This window comes from Abramis brama (assembly GCF_963993115.1).
Source record: "Abramis brama genome assembly, chromosome: 20".
In the NCBI taxonomy this organism is placed as follows: Eukaryota; Metazoa; Chordata; class Actinopteri; order Cypriniformes; family Leuciscidae; genus Abramis; species Abramis brama.
This window is the reverse complement of record NC_139982.1, coordinates 1761614-1774388: the sequence shown is the minus strand read 5'-3', so window position 1 is coordinate 1774388 and position 12775 is coordinate 1761614. Positions and strand designations below refer to the sequence as shown.

Here is a 12775-nt window from a genome sequence, read left to right as displayed (position 1 = left end):
AATGTTGGAGATCGTACAGTTTTTCCTAACAAATGAGCAGTATTAACTGTGAGAGTGTGCACAGATATGCACTTTATTTCAGAACACCATCCGGGTACCATTGGAATGCTCATCTATCAGTTTTTCTGATGGACCAGACTGTATAGGCAAACTTTGATATTTTAAAACTACTTCAAACTTTCTGGTCAGGCTTTCTCAAGCCAACATCAAAGTCTGTCGTGACTTTTTTTATTTTTTTTTATCTAGTTTTACCATTCCTGTGCTTGGATCCCTAAAATCACTATTAGCACTAAACATTAAAATCTTGAATTACAAAGATCCAAGATTTAGAAGATCAAATGTTGCATACCTCAGTATCTCTAGCTGACAGTTTGGACTCTTCAGTCCGTCTGAGAGTAGCTTCACACCTGAATCCTGCAGGTCATTGTTACTCATGTCCAGCTCTCTCAGGGCACAGTTTGAGGATTGTAGAGCTGATGACACAATTTCACAGGACTGAAGAGTCAGATTCCATTCAGCAAGACTGAAACAGAGCAGAGCACAACAGAGTTGCATGGCATCTTCAACAGGCTAATAAGTCAGTTATGGTCTTTAAAAACAAACAAACAACTGTTGCTGTAAAATTTGAAATATAGAACTTAGTATGTATACAAGCATACAAGATGGATTCATGTATAGTGTTTCATATTGAAAATGTATTATTTGTTTAGTAATTTAACTCGCTAGTGAAGTTTTGATGAGAATCACCATTAAACGTACAGTATGGAATTTTTTTCGCCGCTAAGGGTCGCTAACCTCTTACAGTAACAAAGGTGTAGTTTGATGACGCAACATTTGCTAAGAATTATGGATCTTGTCGTCAATGTCAAGCCGACCAATCTAATAATGTTTATGGATGAGTGAATACATCGATGTTTTTATCATGACTGTGATATAAAGCAGTTCGGGATTGCTAAGAGACAGCTATCAGCTCCACACGCGACGCGAGTCCCGCGGATATAACAGTTAAAAGGAATATGGACATTTCATTCTACCGAACTATACGCAAAGCAGAATTACAACTCACAGGTCAGTTTATTAGACAAATTAAACTTGTGAGGTAACGCAGCACTGTTTCACTTGGTCTAACATTACACTATCACACTAAACTGCATTTGAATGTGTTGAAATGTATGTGTTAGTTTGTCTGTATGAGACTAGCAGTAAGCTAGATCAACATTAGAATAACATACAGATCATATTCTAACATTTTATCATTGTTGAACTATATAACATTGATTAGTTTTATGTAAATGTGCTCACCTGTTTAATAAGTACATGTAGGAGCGGTCGAAGTCTCGGACGTGGAGCTCTTATTTATATACTGTCTATGGGAGCTCTTGGCATCTCGAAAACACCGCGCTGATATTGATTCTTGTTTTAGTTCTCCTTTTTTATCCAGAGTCTGCTGGCCATGGTCCATAATGTTTGAACGAAACAACAACAGCGTGCAGATAGACATTGCGAACTACACAGTTGTCTGCGTCTGTCGCTTTGGTTACTATCAGACGGCTCTGGTTCATAGCTCTGGTTGCTATGGCAGTACGAGCGGAAACCAGGGACAACGCGGATATGACGCCATTGACGGCGACAAAACGGAAATAAAGAAACGGGACGTTTCTCGAATTAAATTACAAATTTCTCCTGGTTTGAAAGTTGTTGGAAACAGATTGGGATAATGTAAGTACACAACTAAAAAAAATATATATAACATAGATATAGTGATTTTTGCTATTTTTAAAGCAAAAAAGTTACATATTGTGCCTTTAAATCTGATAGTTTACTTAGCTGGACATAGCAAATGATGACAAAATTAACTTGTTAAACAAGATAAATGGTCTATGTTTATTTATTAATCACACAAAGAGGGTGAGAGTAATTGTGATTAAAAAAAAATGTATCTACTGACAGCCATATATCTAAAAACTTTTGTCTCTTAACTGAGCACAAACTCACAAAACTTTGTGGCAGTTGATCACAGCTGGTATCAGTCTTCTTCTACCCTCATCTGATGTGTTGTATTTCTTGACGTTCAGCTCATCCAGCACCCCCTCTGACATCTGAAGCATGTAGGCGATTGTTGAGCAGTGAGCAGGAGAGAGTTTCTTCTCTGAGTGTTTGTCTGATTTCAAAAACTCCTGAATCTCTCTGGACAGAGTCTGATCTTTCATTTCCAGCAGACAGAGGAACAGATTGATGGATCTTTCAGTGGGAAGTCCATGTCCATCTTTGATTTTCTCTTGAATGTACTGTGTGGTTTCTCTGATGCTCTCTGAGCTTTTAACTGTGTGTGTCAGTAGATCCTTTAAGAGTCTCTGATTGGACTCCAGTGAGATGCCCAGCAGGAACCGCAGGAACAGATCCAGCTGTCCGTTTTCACTTTTAATGGCTGCATCTACTGCTCCTTTGAGCAAATTATGCAGTGCAAAAAAGGTTAGTGTCTCCATAATAGTGCACAAATTGTAGTAAAAAACATAGAAAGCTGCAAGGAACTCCTGAACGCTCAAATGAATGAAGCTGTAGACTTTCCTCTGATGAATCACAGATTCCTCCTTAAAGAGCTCAGTGCAAATCCCAGAATACACTGAGGCGTCAGTGACATCTATGCCGCTCTCTCTCAGGTCCTCCTCATAGAACATCACATTGCCCTTCATCAGCTGTTTGAAAGCCACTTCAGCAAGTTTCACAATCACTTCTCTGTTGGACTGCAAGACTTTCTCTGGATCTCTCTCATCATACTTCTGATTCCTTGTGTTGATCTGAATCAGCAGGAAGTGGATGTACATTTCAGTCAGAGTCTGAGGGATTTCTGCACTCATATCTTCTTTCAGGAGCGTTTGAAGCACAGTGGATGAGATCCAGCAGAAGACGGGTATGTGGCACATGATGTGGAGGCTTCTTACTCTTCTGATATGTGAGATAATTCTACTGGCTTGATGCTCGTTACTGATTCTCTTACTGAAATATTCCTTCTTCTGAGACTCATTGAATCCCTGAATCTCTGTCAGACGGTGGATGTATTTGGAGGGGATCTGATTGGCCGCTGCTGGTCTGGAAGTGATCCAGATGAGAGCCGAGGGAAGCAGATCTCCTTTTATGAGCTTTGACATCAATACACCCACTGATGAAGTCTCAGTCACATCAGAAACGTCCTGAGCGTCTGAAAACATCAGTGGGATTCTGCTTTCATCCAGACCATCAAAGATGAACACAACTTTACACTCCTCATAAATCTTTGAGTCCAGATCTTGAAGTTCAGGATGAAACTCCAGCAGAAGTCTGTGAAGACTGTACTGATGATCTCTGATCAAGTTCAGCTCTCGAAATGGAAGCACAAACATGAAATCTACATCCTGATTGGCTTTTCCCTCGGCCCAGTCCAGAATGAACTTCTGCACAGAGACAGTTTTTCCAATTCCAGCAATGCCTTTAGTAAGAACAGTCTCGATTTGCTCTTTCTCCTCATGTCCTGGTTCAGGTGAGACTTTAAATATGTCATTACAGTAGATTGAAGTGTCTTGTGAGTGTTGTGTTCTGGCCATTTTCTCCATCAGTAAAACCTCATGTTCTTCATTCACTCCTTCACTCTCTCCCTCTATGATGTAGAGCTGTGTGTAGATCCTGTTAAGAAGGGATTCATTCTCTTGGTCTTTGGTTCCCTCAACTACGTTCTCATACTTGTTCTTCATGCTGGTTTTGAGTTGGTCTTTGGCTCTCTGAATGACATCATCCACTGATTTCTGCAAGTCTCCAGTCTGCAGGGATGCAGTGCATGTTGGAAAGGTTCTGTCAAAAATACAATAATATTATGATATGAAAAAACTCAATGAGATTGAGTTTCTGACATTTTTATTCATATGAAATGCAGTACAGTAAAGTAGCTACTACATGTTTATACTAACAAAGGGTATGAGGACATCATGGAATCACTGAATGAAACGGGTCGATTCATGGATCTATTACACTTCACAGACACACCGCTGGGTTCTGGAGACTCGTCTCTTCCTCCTGGTGATAAATGACTAGAGACAAATAAAATGACATGTTATACATATTTACCATAGAGCTGCACGATTTGTCACAATTTCCATGAAATCGCACTTAAATCGAGTTGGCTTGTTGCGATTTTGAAATTATTTTTTATGCGCCGCTTGCCATTGATGTACGGCTCTGTAAACGCTGCTCCATCTGAAAGTCACTTAGAACGTGCATTTGAAAAAACAACACGCGTCAAACATCTTTACAAACATGAGAAGCATTTATGAACCTCTTGTCCAACAAAAGACAACATTTAATAACATGCTTTTACTCCAAACTCACTTTATAACGATAGTTGAGCATCCTTCTGTGAGATGATGTGGCTTCTTACACAGAATAAGGCAGTCGTGTGTTTATTAGTCATGTTTAATCAAAGCGTTTCAATCTTCTGTGTATTCAGCTACAGCGATGATTAGAGATGCGCGGTTGGCAGTTACAGCTGCGGACTCCGAGGATCGGGCGGATGACGTGACGAAAAATAATATTTTAATTAAATTCGGGCGGGTGGCGGGCGGTTGAACCAATCAAATGAAAAATATTATTTATACAGCAATCAGCAGATGGCGGGCGGGTGCTGTTTTGAAAATTGGTCAAAAACGTTGGTGCGGATGGATGGCGGACGGATGATGAGTTTTGTGATAATGAATAATGTGATTTTGTGATAATGAAATAATAGCCCATCCGCGCATCTCTAGCGATGATGCTCATAGGAATGATGTGTGTTATCGTACTTCAGCGGAGGGGTATATTTGGCGTGTCTGCGTGAGACACCCTCTGGCATTCAGATGGCTTAAGCCTTGTCTGTAAAACCTGGGGAAAAAGTAACAGAAGAAATGTTATAAGAATAAAGAATAGTTGTGAGATGAAAATAAGAAAGTGAAACACACAGTTGATAGGTGATTTTAAATAAATCTTGCAGAATCTGCAAAGTGTTAATGTTTAACCCAGATGGCCCCAGATTATTGTTGTTCAACATTCACTACCAGTTAAAACATCACACACTTGATCTGGACAATATACAGCATCCGTCACGGCTCTTAGTCTAATGGTGCGCATATTTGGAGAAATAATGATTTATCATCACATGTTTATATACAGAATAATATTTATATTCTTTTTCCACTGAATTTTGCGATCTGAAGAGCTATCACAGCGAACACAGCTAGCTCTGTCTCTCCTCTTCCTGATTTGCGTCAGTTATGATTCTCATCGCTCTCTCATTCGCTGTACAGCTGTCAATCATATACGTGATTCAATGTGACCATAATCCTGCCCTTCTGCATGACGCTGTCCTGTACACTTCCTCGTCCTGTGCTCCGTGAAAATCAAAGCTAAAGAAATATTTCTGCACCTGACACCAGCTCATAAATGCACGATTTCGATTATATGTGGTTTGTGTGCGATTTTCATGTGATTTGGGGTATTTTCATATGAATAATGTTTACAGTATACATGCTAAGAAGGTGTAGCGATTACGAGCGGACACATGGACTGGAGCGAAATCATGGACACGAGCGGACTCATGGACTGGAGCGGACTCATGGACATGAGCGGACTCATGGACATGAGCGGACTCATGGACTGGAGCGGACCCATGGACTGGAGCAGACTCATGGACTGGAGCAAACTCATGGACTGGAGCGGACTCATGGACTGGAGCGGACTCATGACATGGAGCAGACTCATGGACTGGAGCATACTCATGGACTGGAGCGGACTCATGGACTGGAGCAGACTCATGGATTGGAGCAGAATCATGGACTGGAGCGGACTTATGGACTGGAGCAGACTCATGGACTGGAGCGGACTCCTGGACTGGAGCAGACTCATGGACTGGAGCAGACTCTGGAGTGGACTCATGGGACTGGAGCAGACTCATGGACTGGAGCGGACTCTGGAGCGCACTCATGGACTGGAGTAGGTGTGGCAGACATGTTGTGAACCGGCTCTGGTGTGGCTGATATATTGTGAACCAGCTCTGGTGAGGCAGACATGTTGTGAACCGGCTCTGGTCTGGGTGGTATATTGTGAAATGGCTTTGGTGTGGCAGACATGTTGTCAAATACATAGATATCATATAAAGGCTAGATGTCTCGTGCGCGCTGCTGGCCAATAGAGGTCGACGTCCACACACGGCGGCCATCTTACCACAGTGTGCTCGCTCACTCGTAACATGGTGCATGTACTTTTAAATAACCATAACTTGCTCAATTTTCTACCGAATTTCAAACGGTTTGGTTTATTATAAACGTCAGAGATGTAGCTATGACACTGCATACATATGAATAATTATAACATACACGTTCAAGCATTCGGAATTATAGCCACGTTAATAACGTTTGTAAGAAACCAAACCGTTTGTCAAGATTTCAGCGAGATAAGAGAATTTGTGTGCGTGCTGATCACTCACCTTAATTCACAGCTTCCCTGTGTTAAGATGGCCGCCGGTGATGCCGGAAGTGACTCCGCCTTAAGACATCTAGCCTTTATATGATATCTATGGTCAAATGGCTCTGGTGTGGCAGACATATTGTGAACAGGCTCTTGTGTTGTTGATATGTTGGCAAATGGCTTTGGTTTGGCAGACATGTTGTGAACCGGCTCTGGTGTGGCTGATATATTGTGAACCAGCTCTGGTGTGGCATGTTGTGAACCGGCTCTGGTCTGGGTGGTATATTGTGAAATGGCTCTGGTGTGGCAGACATGTTGTGAAATGGCTTTGGTGTGGCAGACATGTTGTGAAATGGCTTTGGTGTGGCAGACATGTTGTGAACCACCTCTGGTTTGGGTGGTATATTGTGAAATGGCTCTGGTGTGGCAGACATGTTGTGAAATGGCTTTGGTGTGGCAGACATGTTGTGAACCGGCTCTGGTGTGGCAGACATGTTGTGAACCGGCTCTGGTGTGGCAGACATGTTGTGAACCGGCTCCGGTGTGGCAGACATGTTGTGAAATGGCTTTGGTGTGGCAGACATGTCGTGAACCGGCTCTGGTGTGGCAGACATGTTGTGAAATGGCTCTGGTGTGGCAGACATGTTGTGAAATGGCTCTGGTGTGGCAGACATGTTGTGAAAAGGCTCTGGTGTGGGAACCACAGGGCAGGAAGGTACATAAAGCATTGGGCTAGTGACCATTAAAACAGAACTTGCTGGTTTTGTTATCTTCTCATAACTGAGATAGTTCCTCCTGTAGCATAGTATAATACATTAATGGCTATTTAACATTACCCCTAAACTTTGACTAGGTGTAATGAATAGTGATGTAAACCATGTGTCCAAAAAAGGAAACCATTTTTAGTGAAGCTTTGTATCGATGCTTGATTCGTTCTATCACAATCACGTGACCAATGACGTCCGAAGCTGCGTTTCACACACACCCACTTGACTGCTTCATACTTTGATTCAAAGGTCTAAAAATGCGCGACACAGGGGAGTGCCCTCATGGTTTGTTAAGGTGTATTGCGTTCAAACACTTTGAAACATTTTAAGGGTAACACTTTAGAATACTGTTCCTTCATTAATGAGGTATGAAAAAAATAGTAGTTACTGATTAGCTAATAGTGAACTACCTCATTCAACTGAGCACTATTACTTACTAATGTGTTAATCAGAGGTTCTTGTTAGTTAATAGTAGTTACTAGAATGTTAATAGTGCGTTAATCATGTTCCTGTATAGTTATTCATTAATGATGGAACAGTATTCTAAGTGTTTCCCACTTTAAGCACACTCTCCCCAAGCACCAGTAATTCTAAAGAACACTTCTTACAATGTTCATTAAGCACAAAGCCTCCATAAGCCTTGCCCATTCGGGCTACAGTACATTGGTCTGTAGGCTACAGATTTACTTTAATCATGTGAAACTGTGTGTGTGTGTGTGTGTGTGTGTGTGTGTGTGCATTTATTACTTCCTCTATTCATGAGTTTTATGTTTACAAACAGGAAGAATGTCCACATCCACTATACAAAACGTTATCTTTATTGTTTTGAGTTACTAGGAGTATGCAATGGAACAGATTGTTCTCTCATGTAGGCTATTTAATATATTGATTCATTAATTTATTCATCTATCCATTCATTCATTAATTTATACATACATTCATTTTTGCTTCTAAGATTAACGCGTTGGTCGGTTGTGAAACATTTTGCGACACCGCTTTCGCCAGCAGAGGTCCTCGTCGAGCTCTGATTGGAAAAGCTTCTGATTTGAGAAAGAAATAAAATTTTCCTTAGCCTCAAATTTTGTGTAGGCTAGCTTACGCCTGCCCTGTGTATGCTCTCTTTCTTATGTAAGATAGGCCTATTGCAAATAAAAAAATTATATTGACAGTCTCTGAAAATGAGAATCAATTCTCAGCCAGTCCTATACTATATTATACATACTGCATATGTTTTTGGCAGTTCTCATTTCATCAATACATCTGTGGCAGGGCAGCTCTGAGTGAATCTCACGGAGGAGCTCTGGAAGGACAAAACGACGACTGACGACAGAGAAGGACAAGAGAAGACCAGGCCTGTGACATTTTAAGTTGTTATTTTGTTTGCATAATGCGTCAGTCGTCCGTGAGGGGCTGCTTTACTTTTACTTTGTGTTTGGTTTATTTTGTGATTAAAGTTTGTGTTGAACATTTGCTGGTTCTCGCCTCGTTCTTCCCTGAACTTCAAATTCCGTTACTACATCATTAACCACATCATAAGACATTTAATGATTAAGTAACGTGATAGTAAATTTGCATTGATATGAATTAATGTGACTAATATATTATAAAATTCATCCCTTGTCCAAAACTCAGCATATTGTCTAAAATAAAAGATGACTTAAAAAATGACTGCTGTGTACTACACTTAAATCGATATTAAATATTGATCTGCACTTCACTACAGTGTAAATGCATCTGCTTTGCGCTGTCCAGTGTGTCACGCAGCTTTTATAGTTGGACAGTAGGCTAAGAGTTAATTATTGGTCCAGATGCAAGGTACATTAATACCTGAAATAAGCAAATAATAGCCATTTATCTGGCACCTGTAGGTAGCCTACACAGAAGAAAGCTTTATCTAGGTGCTGCTTGTGTCATATTATACTCTAGGCAGTTGCAATAAACGGTTTAAGAATTTTGTTGCACGGAACTGAAGAACTGATGACGGCACAGACTGATCTCAGGTTGACTGATCCGTGGAAAGCAGCATTTCATTACCGTCCACGTGTTCGAATATTCAGGCTCAAGCATTTTATACCCATGAACCTAAAATTGAAAAATCAAACTGAATTCTTGTTCTTTCTTTCTTTCTTTCTTTCTTTCTTTCTTTCTTTCTTTCTTTCTTTCTTTCTTTCTTTTCACAGGCACAGTTATCTTATTTCATTTCAAATTGAAAAACAAATTCAAACCGTACACAGACCCTTGGCCCGTTGTGTTTTGAATTTTTGCATCTTATTATGTGAATATAAATTTGCTTGTGCAATTGCAAAGAGATTGTAGAGTTTGACATGTGACAGTTTCATATTGTCACAGTCATCGTCTGCACCATTCTGTCTTCGTCTTCACTACACTTCCCAGAATCCTCCTTGTCTCCACACCTGAACTCACTACCTCAATTACCCACCTGTTCATCGTCTTCATCCGTGTCACCTGTCCTCACCTCGTTATAGTTCATTAGTGTCTGTATTTAGTTCTCTCTGTTCAGTTTGTCTTGGTCGGTTATTGTTTGTGCACCAGCACACTGTTTCTTGTTTGTTTTGAGTTACCGCCATTTAATAAACCTTTGTTATTTTTGTACTTCGCTTGGCTTGTCTTCTTCCTCAACCCGGACCTTACACATATATTCTTTATCTATGATCTCTCTATTACTTCTCAGTTGTTTGTGTTACTCTGTTTGAAACACTGTAGTACATGTGTAGAAATGCAGTGCCTTTAATAGGCCTAATAGAGTGGTAAATGTGGTAAATGTGATACACTGCTTTTTGTAATGTAAAAAGACCGCTAGCACATCTAGAAACATCAGGATATCTGCCTTGTTTTCGGGTCGCGAAATCGGGTGTTTAAGTTACAAAGATCGGGTGCGACTCTTTGTAACTTTCGGGCTTCTGGTGTCCTTATCTCCACCACTTCTTCTTTTTTTAACCACAGGTGGAAAACAATAGCTTACTATGTGGCAAAAAAAAAAGGATAAATGGTATGCAAAAAGTATGCATGACTATTAGTCTATAATATTTAATTATACATAAAAACTAAATTATTTTAACAAATATTATAATATAAAAAAATCTTTCAGTGTAAATATTAAAAGTGATTTACTTTGACTGTAATAATCAGCATTTCTGACATTTTGGTGAAGTAAGTCTGCACATTAAACAGCTGAAATAAAGATCTATCCCATGTAAAGAGAAGTAAAAACCTAAATCAGCTCGTTTTATATGGTTACATGAAGAATCATTTCTGAACTTACCAGCTGTTTAAATATTCAGTGTAAAGAGGTTTAAGCCTCGGAGTCAGCAACGAATCTGCAGCTGGCAACAGGAAGTTAACCGTCACTGGCGACTGACAGTTTGATACCCGTCACTAAAACTGAATATCCCAAAACACCCGACGTCCACTTTCATTTACAACCAGAAGTAGGAGGTTCCTGCAGCTAAAGGCAAATAATGACAAGAGAGTGATCACACTCAATTAATAATAATACTCATAATTGTGATTAAAATTCGTTATTACATGTTTTTTAATAAGAAGATTGTATACATTCAAAGTTATGACGAAATCATAAAAACCATGCGCACATCAAATGAGAATAAACTTCTACTCAGAATAAACATCCAGCAAACTTCCATATAATATAAAGGCTCCACTTTTCCTTTAGTTTTTAACCCCACTCATACGAAAAACTCAGATCATCACGCATGTGCTGTTTGCTGATTGTTAAAACTGAACACACACGCTGTATGAATGAGTATTAAAACAATGTGTTAAATGTGTTAATTATTTATGTGTACTATACAAAAAAAAATCAGTACAAAGAACAATACACAAACTTTATGTAACTGTTGGCAGATCTTCTCAGTTTACCTGTTCAGATGATGACGTTTACTCTCATCCACAGCCTCTGTAGTCTGTAGTCCCATTTATGGTTCCCACGTGTCATGCACATACACAGAAAATAGCTCAGTACTAATGCATTAAAAAATAAAGTCTTTCTTTCCAAGAAAATTGACCGTTATTCCTCAGTTCCTCCATCACACTATGACTGGCCTTTTCCTCTTGTTTTCTTGCACATTCCGCAAATCTTTCTGAATGAACATCTCCCGAGAAAAATATGAAATATATTAGCATGAGGTTCAGGCTCTAAGTGCACAAATACTCTGATTATCTTCACTGTATGTGCAGGCCTATAATAAAATGAAAAAGGGCATAAAACACAACCCTGTCTCCTTTTGTTTAAAGGGTTAGTTAGCCCCAAAATGAAAATTCTGTCATTGATTTCTCACCCTCATGTCGTTCCAAACCCGTTAGACATTTGTTCATCTTCGGAACATAAAAGAAGATATTTTTTATGAAATCAGAGAGGTTCCTGACCCTCCATCGACAGCAATGCAACGGCCACATTCAAGGCCCAGAAGGGCAGTAAAGACATATTTAAGTAGTCCATGTGACTCCAGTGGTTCAACTTTATGAAGAGACGAGAACCTTGTGCAGCGCTTCCGGGTTCTACGTCAGGCTTTGTATTGGCCAGCTCCTGCGTCAGCATCACACACACGTGTCGTTGAGCTCACGTGAACAGCGTCGGCCAATCAGCGTTGCCGTTCTGATGTAGAACCCGTAAGCGCTGCACTGTGGGTACAATGGAAACCGCATAGGAGACTGACGTGGAAGAGAAGAAATTCTTCAATAAAGTGTTTTTTTTTTTTTTTTTGCACACAAAAAGTATTCTCGTCACTTAACATTAAGGTTGAACCACTGGAGTCACATGGACTATTTTAACAATGTCTTTACTACCTTTCTGGGCCTTGAAAGTGGTCGTTGCATTGTTGTCTATGGAGTCAGAAAGCTCTCGGATTTCATCAAAAATATCTTTATTTGTGTTCTGTAGATGAACGAATGTCTTACGGGTTTGGAACAACATGAGGGTGAGTAATTAATGACAGAATTGTAATTTTTGGGTTAACTAACCCTCTGTAATGTCAGTTTATTGCACAATAATAGCCATTATAAAAATACAAGTAAAAGCTTTTATTAGGCCTACTAGCATATTGGCTGTTTATTAGTACATATAAAACACATATTGCTGTTTTCTGCATGACCATATTCTACATCCCAATCCTACCCAATACATAAACTTAACATGGCCGCCTGAGGGGTCGTCTCCGCCATGGCCGCCCGACGGGTCGTCTCAGCCCTGGCTGCCTGCACGATCTTCTCCACCCTGGCCGCCCGAGGGAGAGTCTCCGCCGTGGCCGCCTGAAGGGGGTCTCCGCCCTGGCCGCTTGAAGGGTCGTCTCCGCCCTGGCCGCCCGAGGGAAAGTCTCCGCCCTGGCCACCAGATGGACTGACATTTCCGCCCTGGCCTCCCGAACTCTGTGGTCCGACCTGGCCTCCCGAACTGTCCATTTCCCCTGCCCCACCCTGGTCTGTCCTTCCTGTTCCCCCTGTTCCACCCTGGTCTGTCCCTCCCGTCCCGCCCTGGTCCGTCCCTCCCGTCCCTCCCTGGTCTG

General features: G+C 40.7%; 1 protein-coding gene across 1 annotated transcript in view; it reads right to left on the bottom strand.

The window, feature by feature from the left end:
* LOC311070459 (NLR family CARD domain-containing protein 3-like) overlaps nt 1-4038 on the bottom strand; it is a 29546-nt gene extending 25508 nt beyond the window's left edge. The window contains exons 1-3 of the mRNA XM_084094317.1: nt 3942-4038; nt 1996-3825; nt 350-523 (exon numbers count right to left, since the gene is read on the bottom strand). Coding sequence (XP_083950443.1) covers nt 350-523; nt 1996-3825; nt 3942-3991 — 2054 coding nt within the window. The 5' untranslated portion in view covers nt 3992-4038. The remainder of the gene's footprint in view (nt 1-349; nt 524-1995; nt 3826-3941) is intronic.
* Nucleotides 4039-12775: the final 8737 nt, after the last annotated feature.